The 18,726-nt window shown below is 39.9% G+C and overlaps 1 protein-coding gene across 15 annotated transcripts in view; it reads right to left on the bottom strand.

The window, feature by feature from the left end:
- Nucleotides 1-10,463: 10,463 nt before the first annotated feature.
- The window catches only part of AFF1 (ALF transcription elongation factor 1), a 174,353-nt gene continuing 166,090 nt past the window's right edge, over nt 10,464-18,726 (bottom strand). For all 15 annotated transcript variants that reach the window (XM_087875112.1, XM_034440438.3, XM_087875115.1 and 12 more), the window contains 5 exons: nt 16,426-16,497; nt 15,821-15,914; nt 14,377-14,420; nt 12,587-12,816; nt 10,464-10,795 (listed from right to left, as the gene is read on the bottom strand). In XM_087875112.1, the coding sequence (XP_087731238.1) occupies nt 10,674-10,795; nt 12,587-12,816; nt 14,377-14,420; nt 15,821-15,914; nt 16,426-16,497 (562 nt within the window). In that variant the 3' untranslated portion in view covers nt 10,464-10,673. The remainder of the gene's footprint in view (nt 10,796-12,586; nt 12,817-14,376; nt 14,421-15,820; nt 15,915-16,425; nt 16,498-18,726) is intronic.

Here is an 18,726-nt window from a genome sequence, read left to right as displayed (position 1 = left end):
CAGTGTTGGAGCATTCACAACTTCTGGAGGAAAGTTCCACTGATTAATTGTTCTCACTGTCAGGAAATTTCTCCTTAGTTCTAGGTTGCTTCTCTCTTTGATTAGTTTCCACCCATTGCTTCTGCTCCTGCCTTCAGGTGCTTTGGAGAATAGGTTGACTCCCTCTTCTTTGTGGCAGCCCCTGAGATATTGGAAGACTGCTATCATGTCTCCTCTAGTCCTCCTTTTCATTAAACTAACATACCCAATTCCAGCAACTGTTCTTTATATGTTTTAGCCTCCAGTCCCCTAATCATCTTTGTTGCTCTTCTCTGCACTCTTTCTAGAGTAAAGATAGGACATTACTGTATCCACTTTTATCTTTAGGAGTGGGAATAGAAAGAAAAATATGGCAAATAATGTAATGGAAGAGCAAAGACTGAACAAGAGCCTCCACCAGAATGTCATTTCAGAATAAAATGTTGAAATTTGGGATAGAAATGACAGAATATTCTAGAACTGTCATTAAAATTTGGGATAGAAATGATGGGAAATTCTAGAGTTATCAAAGAGATAGCTCTTTAATTTTAGATATCTCTGATAGCTGTGGAATTTTCCTAGACTTTGATATTAGGCTGACTGTAGTTTCCAGATCTTCCTTTTTCCCAATTTTCAAGCCAGAGTTGAATAAAAGCCGAGTACTGCTTTTATGTATTTTAGCCCAGATGCTCTCAAATGTGCCACTAATTTCTTTTGTATTTCTAAGTAATTTCTCCTTATTGCATTGGTCCTTTTGAACAAATTGTATTTTTCAATTGTGGTACTGGCAATGCGATCAGATCTCACCTAAACCTCTTCAGTCACATTTCAGCTGCTCTATTAGAAGTTCCTCATTTGCATTATACATGTGAACTCATTTTAATTCCCCATTTGCTGAAAATAGCTTCTAAAAAAAATGAAGGCCATGAAATTGTGCCAGCAATCTGATTTTTCATTTAGCGATTTAAGATGCCCCAGTGGACCAAGCCAGGCTTTCTACCTTCGTAGGATTCAGTTTAAAGCAGTGGTGAAATGCAGCCAGTTCTATCCAGCTTGGGCGAACCGGTAGTGCCGGCGGTGGGAGGCTCTGTGTCCTGTTCCACAATGCATTTTTCTTCCCTTGAACATTCTTTTTTTTTAAAGTTTTTAATTTTTTAAGAAACATCAATGCATGAACAGTGTGGCATCTAGGTGTCATACATTCTAATACAAATAAAACTAATAGAATTAATCATAGTTATTACATTCAATCAACTTATATATTTCTAATAATGATACACATTTATATTAAGTTGCAATCTGTCATTATTCCATTATTCCATGCTTTCTCTTGTTATTGCTTTTATTTTGTTATATAAAAGTGCATACACTAATATTCCTCCTCCTCTTATTTCTATCTCTTATTCTAACTTTTAATCATGTCACCCTTTATTAAAATCATGTCACCCACCTAAAAAAAGAAGAGAGAGAGAGACAAGGAAAAGCAAACCAGGACAACAACAAAGAGAAAATCATCTACCCATCGTCTCTTGCCCGCTTTAATACTTTAATTGCTATGCTTTTTTTTTGGCTTACCTCCCATATTCCTCTCGTGGATCTTTATCTCTGCATCTGCTTCTTGGCTGTTCAATCTAGGTATTTCTCCCACCTCTACTCTCTTCCGCTGCTTAGTTTCCAAAACGTCATTGACAAAGTCATTTGTTCTCCCTGATTGCTTCCCTAACATGAAAAATGCCCTTTCATTTTTCCAGATGTATTGTGCAAAAAGTATGGTGACAAGGAGACCTGGTACCCCTGACAAGGAATTGTTTTTTAAAAAAATACTTTCTATTTATTTATAGAGCAGCCCTATAAATATGCATAGAGGTCAACTCCCTTTTGTTGAAAAAGATTTAATTGCTAGATGAGTGATACGATTTGATGTGGTGCTTGTACTCAATTTAATGCTGGTAGTGAAACGGCAGCCTTGACGTTCGAACATCTAATCTTGTGGCATAGAGATGGATGGATAACAATAGCCATTATTCTCGCTGAATATGGTATGGAGTCAGCGGTGAAATCCAAATTTGTTTACTACCGGTTCTGTGGGCGTGGCTTGGTGGGTGTGGCAGGGGAAAGATACTGCAAAATCCCCATTCCCTCCCCACTCCTGGGGGAAGGGTATTGCAAAATCTCCATTCCCACTCCACTCTGGGGCCAGCCAGAGGTGGTATTTGCCGGTTCTCCGAACTACTCAAAATTTCCGCTACCGGTTCTCCAAAATGCCCAAAATTTCTGCTACCAGTTCTTCAGAACCTGTCGGAACTTGCTGGATTTCACCCCTGTATGGAGTTAACACTGTATTTCAGCACACCTGCATGGTTCCAGTTTAGGGGCAGTTTAGCGATTACATGGACTAATTCGTCTTGATTACTGTACCTTTTTATACTGGATCCAAAATTTCCAGTTTGAGAAAAGAATTAGTATGTTTAGATGCAACAGGAAGATAAAAGCATTTTCTGTGAATGTCTATGGAGATTCTCAGTCATTCAGGTCATGGTTGTCCCAAAGGTGCAAATTTCAAAAGGCCTTTGTTTTTCCTTGAAGACGTTTCGCTTCTCATCCAAGAAGCTTCTTCAGGTCTGTTCTTCAAAGCAACTTTACGAACCAAAGAAGCTTCTTGGATGAGAAGCGAAACGTCTTCGAGGAAAAACAAAGGCCTTTTGAAATTTGCACCTTTGGGATCTTCTGTGAACTGTATTTTGTGTTTTTTTTTAATAGACTGGAAACTTATGAGTAGAAAAAAAAAAGAGAGAAATGGTCTGGGAAATCTAGTTAGCCAGTCTCATTTTGTGTGCCTTAATTTAGACCCAACCATTTTTTCATAGACAGCCTTCAAACATTCTTGTCTATCAAATTGTATTAAGCAGTGGTTTCCAAAAGAGGGCGCCAAAGAGCCACATTTACCATTCTAATAGAGCTGTAGCATCCTTTCAGACAAGTTTGTACTGTGAAAATTTTATCTTGAAGCATGAGATTTTTTAAACTGGAAAGCTGGTTTAAAAAGCCTGGCTTAGTCTGATTTAAGAACTTGCCATAGGCTGCTCATGGCCTCAGTACTAATAAGAGACTTCTATGGCATCCTTCAAAACGAATGGATTAAAGTTGACAAGCATAGATCAGTAACTAACTGCAGATTTGGGACTCCTTATAACGGGTCTGCAACCTTAAATACTCAAAGAGCCATTTGGACCCGTTTCCCACAGAAAAGAAAACACCCGGAGCCACAAAACCTGGGTGGGCATGGCCAGTTCGATGTCACTCACTTCCACAAGTCACATGACCACCCCCTAGCCACGCCCACCCAGCTGGTCATTAGGGCAGAGAACCAGTTGTTAAAAAACACCGGGAACCACAAAATCCTTTTGACATCTCTCTCTCTCCACTCCTTCCCTCCCTCTCTCTCTTCCGCCCCCCCCCCCACTCTCTCCTGCTCTCTCTGTATCTCTCTGTCTCTGCCCTGGCTGCTTCTCCATCCCCCACCGTCGCCCTTACCTTCTCAGGCCAGGCGAGGAGTGACGGAGGGGAGGGCGAGGGGCAGGGCCAGCCAGTGATGGGATCACCTGACAGGGAGCCACAGCAAAGGGCCCAAAGAGCCACATGCGGTTCCAGAGCCACAGGTTGCTGACCCCTGCCTTATAATGATAAATTAATTTTTTTTTAAAAGAAACACCCTGTAAATAAAGTTAATAATATGAATAGTATTAGGGTTGGACAAAATAAGGACAAAGGCCCAGTGTGAATTTGCCTGGATAAGCGTAATCACATGTGGCTGACTAGGTGGCTCAGTGGCTAAGACACTGAGCTTGTCTATCAGAAAGGTCGGCAGTTCGAATCTCTAGTACAGGTCTCCTGTATGACCAGGGGGTTGGACTAGATGACCTCCAAGGTCCCTTCCAACACTGTTACTGTTACTTTATAAAATGAGATTCTTTCATGTACTAGGTGTTTTAAATGTTTCTAATTCATAAAGTTGCTTTGAACATTGGTCTCTTTAAAAGCCACAGTAGTTTTATACAAACATTTAAAAAGCACATTTTCTGGGCTTCAAAGCATTCAGAATTAGGATTGTTGAGATTTCCATGCAGCTATGAAACAGTTTACTTGGTCCTTAATTATTAATTTAAATTTCTATTCCATTTGTACATGATGTGTTCAGATAAATTCAGCATCCTTTTTCAATCCTGACACACTTCCTTCTTGTCCTGCATTAATAGGTGCTTTAGCTGAGTCAGCCATGTCTGAATAGCATGTCAATCACACAAGGTTACTTATTCCAGAAGCTAACAAAGGATACTCATATCTTTTTTCCCCGCTTGGCTAAAGTGCAGAACTGATACCATTTTAGAATGTACTCTAAAACATTTTGAACTGCATCACAATTCTACAATAGAATAATCAGGATGATGAGAAATCATCCGAGGAAGCTCAATGTATCAACAGTTTTCTTTGCCAAAATAATCTGGCAATTATTCTGGATGATGCTGGTAGAAATCTGGGGGGAAATATTGTATTGTACAGCTGTCTGGGAATTCTGGGAGATGAAGTCCATGTATCTTAAAGTTGCCAAGGTCAAGAAACACTGAGCTAAACTTTTGCAGGAGGTTTAAAGAGCTTCTTAGATTTCTTTTCAAACAAGTTTGATAGAGATTGATAGATGATGACACATAGATTAGATCAGGGGTGAAATCCAAAATTTTTCCCTACCGGTTCTGTAGGCCTGGCTTGTGGGGCATGGCAGGGGAAGGATATTGCAAAATTTCCATTCCCTCCCCTCCTGGGGGAAGGATATTGCAAAATCTCCATTCCCACCCCACTCTGGGGCCAACCAGAGGTAGTATTTGCCGGTTCTCCGAACTACTCAAAATTTCCGCTACCGGTTCTCCAGAACCTATTAGAACCTGCTGGATTTCACCCCTGGATTAGATGATGATGATGATGATAATGATGAAGATGAAGATAGATAGATAGATAGATAGATAGATAGATAGATAGATAGATAGATAGATAGATAGATGTAGATTGATATAGATATGGATGGGTGGATGGATGGATGTAGATAGGTAGATAGATAAATAGATAGATAGGTAGATAGATAAGAGATAATGATAAATCAGATAGATATAGATGATAGATTAGATAATTATAGATGGTAGGTAGGTATAGATATGATAGATGATATGAGATGATACACAGATATAGATAACAGAGATAGACAGACAGGTAGCACTTCCTAGCATTGAACCATTTATTTAAAACAACTGGAGCACCAGCCTAGTGTTCTAAGAAAAATGTTTGTGTTAGACCAGAGTAGCTGCATAATTTATACATATATTGTAGATCATGAATCTTTGCAAGAGACAGTGAAACTCGCCTTACACATATAGTTGGTATCCAACGTTAAGATCTGCTTGTTTCTCTTGAGGTTCCACTGAGCCGATGGGGTTCTTTTTGCCATGTGAGGCACTACATACTTCAGGTTGAATAGTCTAGGGGTAAAACATGCTAATGATACAAAAGTCTTTTCAGAGTCTATTTATCTGGGGAGGAAATCAATACATTTTTTTATCCATGATAGCTGGAAAGGCAGTAGTCCCAATCCTGCTATATACCAGGCTGGAGAAGATTGATGCATGAAAAAAATTTTATTTTTGCCAAAAGTCAACATTTATTTCTGAGGTTTGACCCAAAAAAATGTGCCCCACAGCAAACAATGGCTTCGCGTAATGATCACATGTTTAACAATCGTGGTGATTCACTTAAAGACTGCTGTGAAAAAGATCATAAAATGGGGTTATGTGATTACACACTTTATGACCATCATAAGCTGAGGATTTTACTTGTAATCAAGAATGTTGTGCCTTAAATCCATTGCCATTGGAATCAATTGTGTTTTGTATTATTGTTATAAAATTGTTATTATTTGAGAAGAAATGGAGATTTTGATATGGTGCAGATTTTTCTTCTATTTCATAGCTGGGTATACCTAAATCCATTTCCATCCAAAAATATCCTGCAAATATAATGCTATATTCATCCATTTGGCTTTTGAGACCATCATAGGAAATATCTTGTTGAGTGGTACAGTGGCCAAGAGGTGGAGCTCTCGCCTCACAATCAGGAGGCTGTGAGTTCCATCCTAGGTAGCAGCAGATATTTCTTGCTCTGGGCACAATGAGAAAATATCTGCTGTGAACTCCGCATTGGCAACAGGAAGGGCATCCGGCCAGTAAACACTCAGCTCCATTTAGTTGCCCTGACTGCACCCCAATGAATGGGATTACGGGATCATTAAGACACAAAAAAAGAAATACCCCTGTTAATGATGAATGATCAGAGCAAGGGACACAAAAGATGCTGCTTCATTTAATATTTATTTATTACCCCACAGAATTTAAACAAATCAATCTGGAAATACCACCAATATACAGGGCAGAAAATATTTACAAGATGGAGACACAACATCCCATAATAAATTTAAATGTACAGATTTTTTTCCACTCTGTTCCCATGGTTTCTTTATTTAAAAAAGGATAGTTAAGAAGAGAAATTGCCCTTTAAAAATAAAATTGTCATCAACCTAATAATGTTCAGTCCACATCTCCAGTGTCAATGGAACTTGCAAATTATTAAATTATGGTTTATCTTAGATATATAAGAACATTGTCAATTTTAAATACATTAATTATAATTCTAAATAAATATCTGGGAAGAAAGCTGCTTTCAGCGTGCAGCTTCACAGACTTGTGTTTAAAAATGGAAAAAACGTTTTATTTCTTGCTCCTTGGATGGAGAACTGAAAGCTTGACTGGATAAAATTCATGAAACGTCCATGTAGAACTGGGAAATAGAACTTAGAATAGGGATGGAGTCTGCTCGTTAATTAAATTGGTCTTTTGAGAGAAAAAAAAATTAAAACCATAAGGGTCTTAAACCTGATCCCCACGAATGGACTGTTTCTCTGCAATTCCATGTAAAATTAAAACAAACAAGGATTTTTTGGGGCGGGAGGAGAATCACAGAACACAAAAGCTTTTCAAATCGGAGAATTTTACTTCTCTGGAAAACTGAGAAGCGTTCCCTCCCCCTTTGGTTCCGGAAGAGGTTTTATACAGCCTTGCCTGAACCAAACCAAACTTTTATTTATTTTTATGAAATGAAACCTCTATTGCTTCCCCTACCCCACCCCTTTACCATTTTATGAACAGTCATATAAAACCAGTCGCACAAACGCACTGCAGTCTTTTTTGTGTCTTTTTTTTTTTTTCACAGAGAGATTAGTCAACTGAATCTCCGGGAGATTCTGGGATTGAACGTACTTTTGAATAAAGTGCTCAAGAAAAGTGGGCTGAAGTGGGGGGCCCTTAACAACTGAGGATTCTTTCTATCGGAATATAGTTCACAATGCAAAAGCAGCAGCAAAGGATCTAAGCTGGTTCAGGAGTTATTTGGGAGAGGGAGAGAGAGAGAGGGAGGGAGAAGGAGCTAGAGAAAGGGAAATCTTGATCCTGAGTCTACAAAGACTGATGGGGAAAGGGAAGGGATGTGATTTGCAATAGGGAGACAAAACATAGGTAGTGTTGCTCGGTATCACATCCATGCTCAGAGTTTTTGCATCTGTTTAGTGCTGTGATGGCGAACCTGTGGCACGCAGAGCCCTCTCTGTGGGCACATGCACCGTCCAGCTGGTCTTTGCGGGCGCTGGAAAATGGCCTGAAAACAGGCCAAAAAAACAGGCATTCGTGCGCCAGCCAGCTGGTCTTGGGTTTTCCGGTGCTCCAATGCACGCAAGACGACCAGCTGGCTGGGGCGCATGCCGGAAACCTGAAGACTAGCTGCCTGGCGCATTCGTGCCCACCAGCCAGCTGGTCTTTGGATTTCCGGTGCTTTGGCGCACACACATGCACACGAGTTCCAGTTTGGGCACTCAGTGCTGAAAAGGTTTGCCCTCACTGGTTTAGTGTGATAAGACAGCGGGTTCAAGCAGCCCACTTTCCCATACTTGGACCAAATCCTTCCCTGGGGAAAAGCAGGTACCAATCCAGTCGCATTTAAAAACCTCATCTTTTGACGCACTTCCCCCATTCCTGAGATATCACTGCAGCAATGTTGTGAGTTCAAATATTTCTGATCGGGAACCTGTATGTCCCTGTATAATAAAGAGTGTAGTGCTCACGGAGACTAAAACGTTGACTGGGAAGCGCCCCAGAATTCCCCCCAAATCTGACCCAATTTCAAAATTCTTAACCAAGATGTCAGTAACCTCAAGCAACATCTTACTGAGAGGAAGATTCAGCAGTTCAGGAATAGGGGTATTAGGTACCCCAAGAGGTTGCTGATGCCTGCGGTATAGGAACGAAGCTAAGCATTGGGAAAGTGCCAGGGTCTGCGGCTTCTGCTCTCTGCCCAACAGCAACCAGGATTTTGCTCTTCCCCATCACTTCTTCAATTGCAATTTGAAATGCAAGATTTCTATCACCCATCAATTTCAACGTTTGTTGTCGTGCATGCGTGTGTGTGTGTTGCACCGATTCGGAAGGTTGCAAGATCTCCACCTCATCTTCTTCAAAATTAAATAACTTGGATGTAAACACTTTGAAGGGGGGAAAAATGTTTCTCTTAAGTAGAAGTAGGTTATTTCTGGAAATCCTTATGCTCCCTTCCAAGTCCCTATGGGGACTGCATTATCCCCAAATCAAATCTGCCCTGAAAGAATCAGTAAGATTCTCTACAATGGGCCTATCTTCAAAAAGTCGAGAGTTTTATTACTAGTGTTGGTAAAGGAAATAAATCTACGGTAAAAATAAGAAATGTTCTACATCAACTCCACAAAAATAACGGCCTGCCTTTACAGCAAACATCCAGACGTGTTCGATTCCAACTTTTTGACTCTTGAAAATCAGCCCAAAAGTAAAACTTATAATCGCACTTAAGAATAATTTATCTGGAAGGTAGGTGGTATTCATTCCCTGAGTGGCCTGCTTAAGTCAAGCGATAACAGATGCAAACGGGAGAATTAAAAGCATGGCTGAAAAGAGGGCGGCAAAATATATATTTTAGATTAAACAGAATACTTGTGTTTCTTACGCTTGACAGGTTATAGGAAAACAAATGCAGCACACTCATTAATGGGGATTTTTTTATAAATTAATAAAAGAAGCAGAGAGATGCTTGTGGACCAGAGAGGACTATATGTATTTGCATGGAAGAATCTAGAGTTTTTCAAGTAGATGGAGCAAAGTATCTTACAACCGAGGAAACAGAATCCTCTCAAATGAAAAGGATCATGAAAAATTGAGCCAGGCTGTATCCTGGCCAGCATGAATGAAAAATTGTGCACCAACTAAGGCACTATATCTGAATCTGCCATGTTAAGTTAGGGAAGGTGAACTGAAATGGCACACTTCAAAATTCCTCCCTCCCAAAGATCTTTAAATATCTCCCAACAAATTTTATAGCAGTAGAAGAGGCCTCTTCAAATGCCACTCCTTTTATTTGGTGCTAGGGGATTCTCCCCCTTTTTGGCCTGGTACTCTCTCTCTGTGGAGCTACTAACGGAGTAGCAACTTTAACAGCAGCGGTGGCAATCCATTCCTCTTAGTAGTGTAGTTTATCCACAGCTGCTCCGGGGATGAACCGGAACCATATCCCTAATTTAGAGAGGAGGGCGTGGGAATCGACATCACACCTACCCAGTTTTCTGCTCAAAATATGCTTCTGACACTGTAGGCCGCCTCGTGAGCTGCCGCTTTTGATGAGATCGTCCAACGGGCCAAATGCAGAATCGGGGAAACTACTACCCACGACAGCTGAAAACTGCTACAACTGCTGCTACAAATAGCCAAAACAAACAAACAAAGGAAAGGAGAAAGCAAACGAGGAAAAGAAAAAACGGGATAGGCCTGCTTACAGGTCAGGAGGACAGAAGAAATAGTGCAACAATTGGCCGCTAGTAGCACATGGAGAAACGGGACAGGCAGGAAGACGGCTTCAGAATTATGCACTGGACCCCCCGCCCCCCCTGGGATATCGGTGCATCCTTAGATGTTGTAGAAAAACCTTTGGGAAATGGATTTCACCGGTGCTCCTTCACGTGTGCTGACTGATTATTTTGCTGGTTATTCATTAAGAGAAATGTTTATAGACCATTGACACAAAGAAACCATGATGAGAATGGGGGGGGAGGGGAGGGGAAGGGCAGGGGGGAGGGGCAAGGGTAGAGAAAGGAAACAATTGCACTTTGTCCTTTGAAAGAAAGGCATCTTCTTCCACTTTGAGGCCTCTTCTTCACTCTTTTTATCTTCCTAAGTGGCCCATTGGCATAATAGAAATGCAGTCTCTAATAAAAGTTTTCCAGTGGCGCCAGATCCCTTCAATCATGCTTAATTTCAAACTTGTTCCAGGTGCTTGCTTTTCTCTTTCTTTCTTTCTTTCTTTCTTTCTTTCTTTCTTTCTTTCTTTCTTTCTTTCTTTCTTTCTTTCTTTCTTTCTTTCTTTCTTTCTTTTCTTTCTTTCTTTCTTTCAAATCCCAACCAGTCAGCTCAGAAAGACTTTACTTCGGAGGCTTTCAAAGTGCAAAAGAGTTCCAAGGCAAAATCTTCACCTTGAGTCACCCATTAAGGCATGTTTGATTCCAGTCTCAGCCATTGCAATCCGTGACGGGTGTAGTGTACGAGTTCGATCATACTGCTGTTCAGCGAGAGAAAGCAGGCGGCAGCGCTGAGCTTGGAAAAAAATTCTGAAAGAGGAAAGGGGGAAAAAGAAAAGAAAAGAAAAGCATCATGTCCGATTCTTTAATTAAACACGCTAAGCCAGAAAAGCCTCTGGTTCTTAAAACTTGTAGAACAGATTTTCTCAACCTTGGCAACTTTTTATATATATATATATAAATTTTCTTAATTTTCTATTACCACATTTTTCAGAGTATAAGACACACCTTAGTTTTTTGGGAGGAAAATAAGAAAAAAGCTAATTGGCGGGTGGGATCGGCCTCCGGGAATACCCCAATCAGCTGTTCCCAGAGGTGAATTTTAGCAACAGGTTCCTTGGTTGTGAGCTCTGTGCCTTGCTTTTTTTTTTTTTTTTTTTTTGCTTTTTTTTTTCTGCCTCTGAAACTCTGTTTCAGAAAAAAAAAAAATTCCTGCCTCTGAAAGCCTCCAAAACAGAGCTTCAGAAAAAAAGCCTCTGAAGCTCTGTTTGGGGGCTCTTTTTCCTGAAGCTTCATTTCTGATGCTTTTTTCAGCCTCTGAAACCTCCGTTTGAGAAGCTGGGCGGAGCTACATTCAGAGTATAAGACGCACCCAGATTTTCACCCTCTTTGGTGGGGGGAAAAGGTGCGTCTTATACTCCAAAAAATATGATAATTACATTTCCTAGTGTTTAATAAACATCGTGTTATCTGGGTATTTAATTAGCTTCACAATACAGATTCTATTCTTAATCTCCTCCCCTTTTTTTCCCAACCACTGGTAAAATAAGTTCCACGTTTGAACCTTGGCAACTTTTAAGATACGTGGATTTCAACTCCCAGAATTCCCCAGACATATGTGTACTCTATCTTTCATTCTACCCACATGGAAAACTTCAGTATAATGATTAATCATGAAAAGTCCTTTAGTTTTAACCAGTCAGTTAAATTCACGTTTTTTCCCCTTTAAGTCATTTTCTAAGTCTTATTTTCTTCAAAACTTTGGCCTTGGCTACCAATAGGGGTTACTTGAAGATACTAATCCAATAAGCAACCACTTTATTAGCCATGCAATAATTCTCCTTTCCGAGAATTAGGGTTATCCGTGTATTTCAGGCTACGCACTATCAATATAGCAACAATGGTAGCAATAATCTGGTCCAAGCATTGTTTTTTTGGGCCTGGGTCTTGCTGGCGTACTTCAAATGAAGAATTTGTACTGAGCACTGATTATATTAGCCAGTTTGGAAAGTCCGCAAGACGACAACCAAACATGGAGATTGCCACGGATTCTTCATTTCAACCCTGAGCTACATTCTCCTTTATTGGTAATTTGTACTGAGGAGTGGTGCGATGGCCTAGAGGTGGAGCTCTTGCCTCACAATCAGGTAGAGGCAGATATGTCTTTCTCTCTGGGCACACTGAGAATATATCTGCTGGACAAAACTCCGCGCTGGCAACAGGAAGGGCATCTGGCCAGTAAAACACTCTGCTAGCTCCATTCAATTGCCCAGACTCCACCCCACAAGGGATTATGGGGTCTTTAAAAGATGATGTTGATGTTGATTGGTAATTTGTACTGAGCTGATAAACATCTGATTTACAGGAACCAATCAACGTCATACTTGCTTTATCCTGGCTAGGAGTAGATCCTGAGGGTGTGCAAGCAGAGTCTCTTGTCAGCAAGAAAAACCAAGAATTCTTTAGAGGTGCTGCTAACCTTCAGATTCTCCAGAACAAACTTGCTGAACCATGTACAAAATGGTCCTCAAGGGGAATGGGAAACTTTAGGAAACTGAATTTGGAAGTCAGTAGGAAACAAACAAAGAAACAAACCCTTACTCTTATTTTTCCTAGCCAAAAGATCAGCTTGTTCCCAGAAGTCATAGGCGTACAGAATATAAGAAGTGATGTTAACGAAGGAGGAGGTGATGGTCGGGATATAATGCGGGACGCTGACTGAGGAGCCAAGACTGCTACTTCCACAGCTGGTGGTGCTGGAAACCGTCTGGGAGCTGACTGAGCTAGCCGGAGAAGGCATCGGGGAGAGCGGAGAAGGGGTGCCAATGCTCCTGAAGGATGAAACACAAGAAGGCCCGGCATTATATTCAATAAACACACAAAGTAGAACCAGACATTAAAAAAGGATGAAGTCTAAGGAGGAGGCATGAACAAATTTAGGGGGCAGAAATAGCTAAGAAGGATTTCTAACCTTTCGTCCCAACAAATGGCTAAAGAAGGACCGAGCGTGCCTGATGCCCAATGCACACAGACCACTGGTGATCAACTCAAGGAGGGATGGAAAACGGAGCAGGAGATTTTAGGGGAATACAGATAGTCTTTGAATTGTCCTTCAGCGACCATTCAAAGTTGTAATAGGCACTGAAAAAGTCCTCACATTTATGACTGTCACAGTGTCCTCACGGCCACACGATCAAAATTTGGGTGCTTGGCAATAGGCATGTATTTATGACGACTGCAGTGTCCTGGGGTTGTTTGCAAAGTCAATGGGGGAACCCAGGGGTAGGCGGCACATGAATTAACAACTGGTTCACCCAGCACCAAAAATGTTGAGCACGCGCTTTGTTCTCACACGGCTTGCATGCATGCATGCGGCTTAAAAAATGCGGCTAAATAGGATGGCATGGGGGGGGTGGGGGGGTCGCAACTACTGGTTCGCCTGAACCGGTCTGAACCAGCAGCAACCCCCACTGGGGGAACCTGAATTCACTTAAAGACTGCATGATTCATTTAACAACTGCAGTGATTCACCATTGCATAAGAGGTTGTAAGACCAGGCATGATTCACTTATTTATCAATACTTTGTATTCTCCCAAATCTCCTGCTCTACTTCCCTTCCTTCTTTGGTTGATCCCCAATGCCCAGCATGCATTGGTCACCAACCGAAATTCTGGTGCTAATTCTGGTTTTAAGTTCAAGTCGTATCTTTATGCTAAACTTTGAACCAGTGCATTTTAGCCTATTGATTTGATCAATTTTTCCCAACCTGGTGCCTTTTCCTTTTGTTTAGACTTCAACTTCCATGTACCCCTTAAGTCAGCATGAATTCTATTGATTTCTAAATTTATGATGAGGACCTTGACATTATAAAGTGTGGCATATTCTGCTTTTGGAGAAATGTTAATGCATTCTGTTCTACCCAGGACAGAAAAGATAAAAACATATATCATAAACCAGCTTAGGAAGGAAGGAAGGAAGGAAGGAAGGAAGGAAGGAAGGAAGGAAGGAAGGAAGGAAGGAAGGAAGGAAGGAAGGCCTTGCTCTAGTCTAAACTATGGATCCTATGGTTTTATAACTGAAGAAGGATTTGAACTCAGATCTCCTCACTCCAAATCTACCTTGTGAGACATAGTTTCCTTTGGGCAGAATGCTAGGCAATCCTCTACATGTCTACTCAGAAGCGAACAGTCCTTATTCCATAGCAAGAGGCCATCAAATAAAAAGTAATAAGTGATGAGCCTGAGACATTAACTAGCAACAATTTATATTTTGAGAGATCATCAAATTGGTTTCCAACCAATTCATACTTTTGGTCTACATATACAGTAACCTTACAATCTACCAGAAAAGAAAATTAATATTTGCAACAAGGATAAGTTTGCGATATTACCTTGCAATGCATGGAGAAGGTGCTTGGGCAATTCTAGAAGAACTCTGTAATAAGCAAGGAAATTCTATTTAGATTACAAGTAATTTCAACTCATGTTTTTATTTACAAAAGGGAAACACTTATTTTTCATGAACGTTTATTTATTTATTTATTTAACCAATCAATCAATCAAATTTATTGGCCTCCCATCCTACCACAGAGTAACTCTATTAAATATTAAAATAAAAAATAAAACTATATAAATCAAATACAGGTAGTCCTCAACTTACGACCACGACTGAGGCCAAAATTTATATTGCTAAGTGAGAAATTTGTTAAGTGAGTTTTGCCCCATTTTATGACATTTCTTGCCGCATTTGTTATGTGAATCACTGCAGTTATTAAATTAGTAACATGGTTGTTAAGTGAATCTGGCTTCCCCATTGACTTGGCTTGTCAGAAGGTTGCCAAGGGGGATTACATGAGCCCAGGACAATGCAGCCGTCATAAATATGAGTCATTGGTCAAGCATCCAAATGTGAATCACATGGGGATGCTGCAACATCGTAAGCGTGGGAAACGGTCCTAAGTCACTTTTGTCAAAGTTCACCGTCAGTAAGTGAACTGTTGTAAGTTGAGGACTATCTGTACTACAAAACTTTAAAAATACTGGTGGAAAAACGAAGAGATCCCTACAGATGAAAGTGTAATAAAAAAAATATTAGAATGTGCAGAAATGGATAGATTAACATTTAAAATTAAGGAGAAGCAAGAAACAGACTATTTTTTTTATCATGGGATTTGTTCTATCAATGTTTAGTAACAGAGACAGAAGTTAGAAATCTAAAACTTTAAGAGAATGATTAATTATACAATGAAGGTTTATTATGGATAAGCAAATATTATTATTATTATGTGATTATCAGTGCTATGAATAGCGATATTATTACTATTATTATTTCTCAACATTAACTGTACCCAGACAACTCACTGTTGATATAGATATTGGATTTTTATGTTTACTAAAGAAAAATGTATAAATAAAATATATATATATAAAACTTTAAAAATGCTTGTTAGTTCCATGTTACACTGTTCAGATATTAATCGTTCACTTGGGAAAACCATCTACCCACTGACATATCCTCTTTCCCTGAAAATAAGCCTTCCCCTGATAATAAGCCCAGTCAGGCTTTTGAGCGCATGCGCTAAAATAAGCCTCCCCCCGAAAATAAGCCCTCCCCAAAAATATTTAAACGCAGAGCTGGAAATCAGGTAAGACTGCAAGAGGAGCCCCATCTTGCTCTACGCTCTCCAAAATAATAAGACCTCCCCGAAAATAAGGCTAAGCGCTTATTTCAGGGTTCAAAAAAATATAAGACAGGGTCTTATTTTCAGGGAAACACGGTAATATTATTGGAAACGCCCTCCCTTCCACTTTCAATTGAAACGTTTCATTCTCTACCTTGAAATGTTCATTAAGAGTCCGCGAATACTTTATTGCTGTGTCCTTCTTGTAGCGAAACATTGCCATGTACAGAATGGCTTGGCAGCGCATGCTGTAAAAACACAATGAACATGGAACACATGCAACTCTTTAGAACAGGGGTGTCAAACTTGATTTGATTGAGGGCTCCATCAGGGTTGCGGTTGACCTCTGGGAAGGGTTTGGGGGGGTGGTCAGGATAATGGCTTGGGGCGTGGCCAGCTCAACATCACTTGTTGAGGCTCCGTTTTCAGCCACGACAGCCTCCTGCAGCCCTCTGCCAGTGAAAACAGAGCCAGGACGGGCTGCGCGAGGCCTCCCCGAGCTCCGTTTTCGCTGGCAGAGGCACCACGGGCTGGTCCTTCATTGTTTCCAGGGTGGCCCCACAGGCCAGATCTAAGCACCCCGCGGGCTGGTTCCGGCCCATGGGCCTTGAGTTTTGCACCCCTGCTTTAGAACCTTGTTCCCCATTGTTGAAGAATCTTCACATATTGCATCGAAGCAAAGTAGAAAGCTAGGCATTTTTAATATATATTTTTTTTAAAAAAGTGGAATGCTTGGAAACAGAACGCAGAGCCACTCACCAAAACACAATGAAGATTTTTTCTTGCGTGGTTGTTGAAGAGTCCGCAAAGGATTTTAATGTCATTATGAATCTATGGGAAGACAAATCACACTTTATTTTAGTTCCATCAGCATATAAAACCATAATATTGGGATGCTCTGAACTAGTAGTGAAACAGAAAGTTACTATAGTTTTACACAAGTGGGCAGATAAAGGAGAAAAAAATCCCCAAAGATTCCAACAGCAAAAATTTTCCAGGATCTCCCTCCTAAATTTCATTACCTAATTTTATTTCATTTCTAATATCCTCTCCTCCCTTCCCTAATTCTGGCCAAACTCAAACATACAGAAGTTAATGGAGAAATAAATAAGCAGATAGATGTAAAATAAAAAGGCAGAACAAGTTAGTTGAACTGCTGAGAATTTCTCATTTATGAGTCTCATCAGTCACCCTGAAGGTTGAACCCTAAAATATGTAACAGCTATTGTCTGTTGGTCAGGAGATGAATTTAGGTGTCTCCATGCACCAAAAAAAAAAGAGTAAGTGTTCAAGGTAGCAAATATGTCCTGCTCTCTGGTGGGGGAAGTAGCCAAGAAGAAATCTGTTTCAGCCAGCATGGTGAATTCTGGGAGTTGAAGTCCACCCATCTTAAAATGGCCCAGGGTGAGAGACACTGCTCTATGCAAAAAATGGAATTCCCACAATGGATGAATGGCTGGAAAAACAGATGGAACTAGCAGAGGTAGCTACATTAATTGATTTACTCAAAGAAAAGAAACTATCTTCGTTTCTAGTTGGAAACCATTTCCAGATTTTGTGCTTGAGAAAAAAAAAATAAAACATTGACTTTTAGTTTTGCCTATTAGATGAACTTGCTGTTATAGTAATTGCTAGTACATGTTAAGCATGTAAAAAATAAAAAGTTGAGGCTGCTTTGTTATTAAGTTTACTACTGCGCTAAAAAGAGTCAATGTTTTTCTTTCTTTTTTACCTCTTTATGCCTTTTTCTTTCCCTTTCTTTCCACTATTTTCATTTACATTCCTATTTTATACTTTGATAAATTTAATTTAAAAAAAAAATCAGTTGAATCAGAGAAGGTGACTTCCATGAACCAGATGTCTAAGTGGAAGCTTTTGATGCTGAACAAAATGAGAAAATAATTATACGTAGGAGGATTCTTAGTGCTCAAGAGTCTACAATGCAGATGCTGGAATGAAGCCATTATTTTGATAACAGAACCTCAAAGCAGCTGTTGCGGTTGGGACTGATAGGAAAATGTAAACATGCATCCTCCAGTCCAAATTAATGGAAATTACTTTATCTTGCTCTTTTTCAGGATTAAGCAGAAGTGTGGAGTAATATAATTGGATCTGAGGATTCACTGTGCTATCAGATTCTTCAAAAAATGTAAAAAAATAATAATAAAATAAATCAAGATGCGGCTACTTTGGAGGCCAAAAAATAAAGGAAGAAACGGATATTTAACTTTTTTTTTATGGAGGTTTTGTCCAACAACTTAGCAATAACTGCTGATAATTGTCCTCATTATTTAAACAAAGCAAAGCAAAAGGAATATAGCAAAGTTACACTAACGTGTGTGTGTTTTATACATGTTAACGAAAGGAAAGATAAAAGGGGGAATTTAACAAGAATTAAAATAAGAGAGAGAGGGGGGGAGAGAGAGGAAGAAACTGTTAGGTTTCTCACTTCTTTTTATACATTAGCTAATTTGCATTATGTGAGAATATTTAGGCTCTCTTAAAAGCCTAACTGTAAGTGGTTATATTGGCTTCCAACTATTTGTAAATACATGAGTTTATTCCAGCCTTCACTAAGAGGTTCTTGACCTCAGTAGTTTTGTCTGCTGCCTTTTGTAGACCTCCTGAACTAGAAGTGCTATATCTGAATCTTATCTGAAGTGGGCTCAGAGCACTTGCTATATACTACTTTCCTTAGCTCCAATGGAATGGAATGGAATGGAATGGAATGGAATGGAATGGAATGGAATGGAATGGAATGGAATGGAATTGGGAAGGAGAAAGGGAAAGGGAAAGGGGAATGGAAAGGAAAGGGTAGAGGTACGGATACGGATAATGGAATGGAATGGAATGGAACGGGACGGAATAGAATTTGAATTCTTTATTGGCCAAGTGTGATTGGAAACACAAGGAATTTGTCTCCGGTGCATAAGCTCTCGGTGTACATGCAAGCAACAAGTGATAAATCATCATCATAGTCATCATAAAAATACATTCATTATAAATCATAAGATACAACACTAGACTGAAAGGCCCTGAAAATAAGAGGAAGACAAAACA

This window comes from Pantherophis guttatus, chromosome 8, assembly GCF_059756535.1.
Source record: "Pantherophis guttatus breed Tessera chromosome 8, ASM5975653v1, whole genome shotgun sequence".
In the NCBI taxonomy this organism is placed as follows: Eukaryota; Metazoa; Chordata; class Lepidosauria; order Squamata; family Colubridae; genus Pantherophis; species Pantherophis guttatus.
The sequence above is the reverse complement of the archived record's forward strand: the minus strand, read 5'-3'. Positions and strand labels throughout refer to the sequence as shown.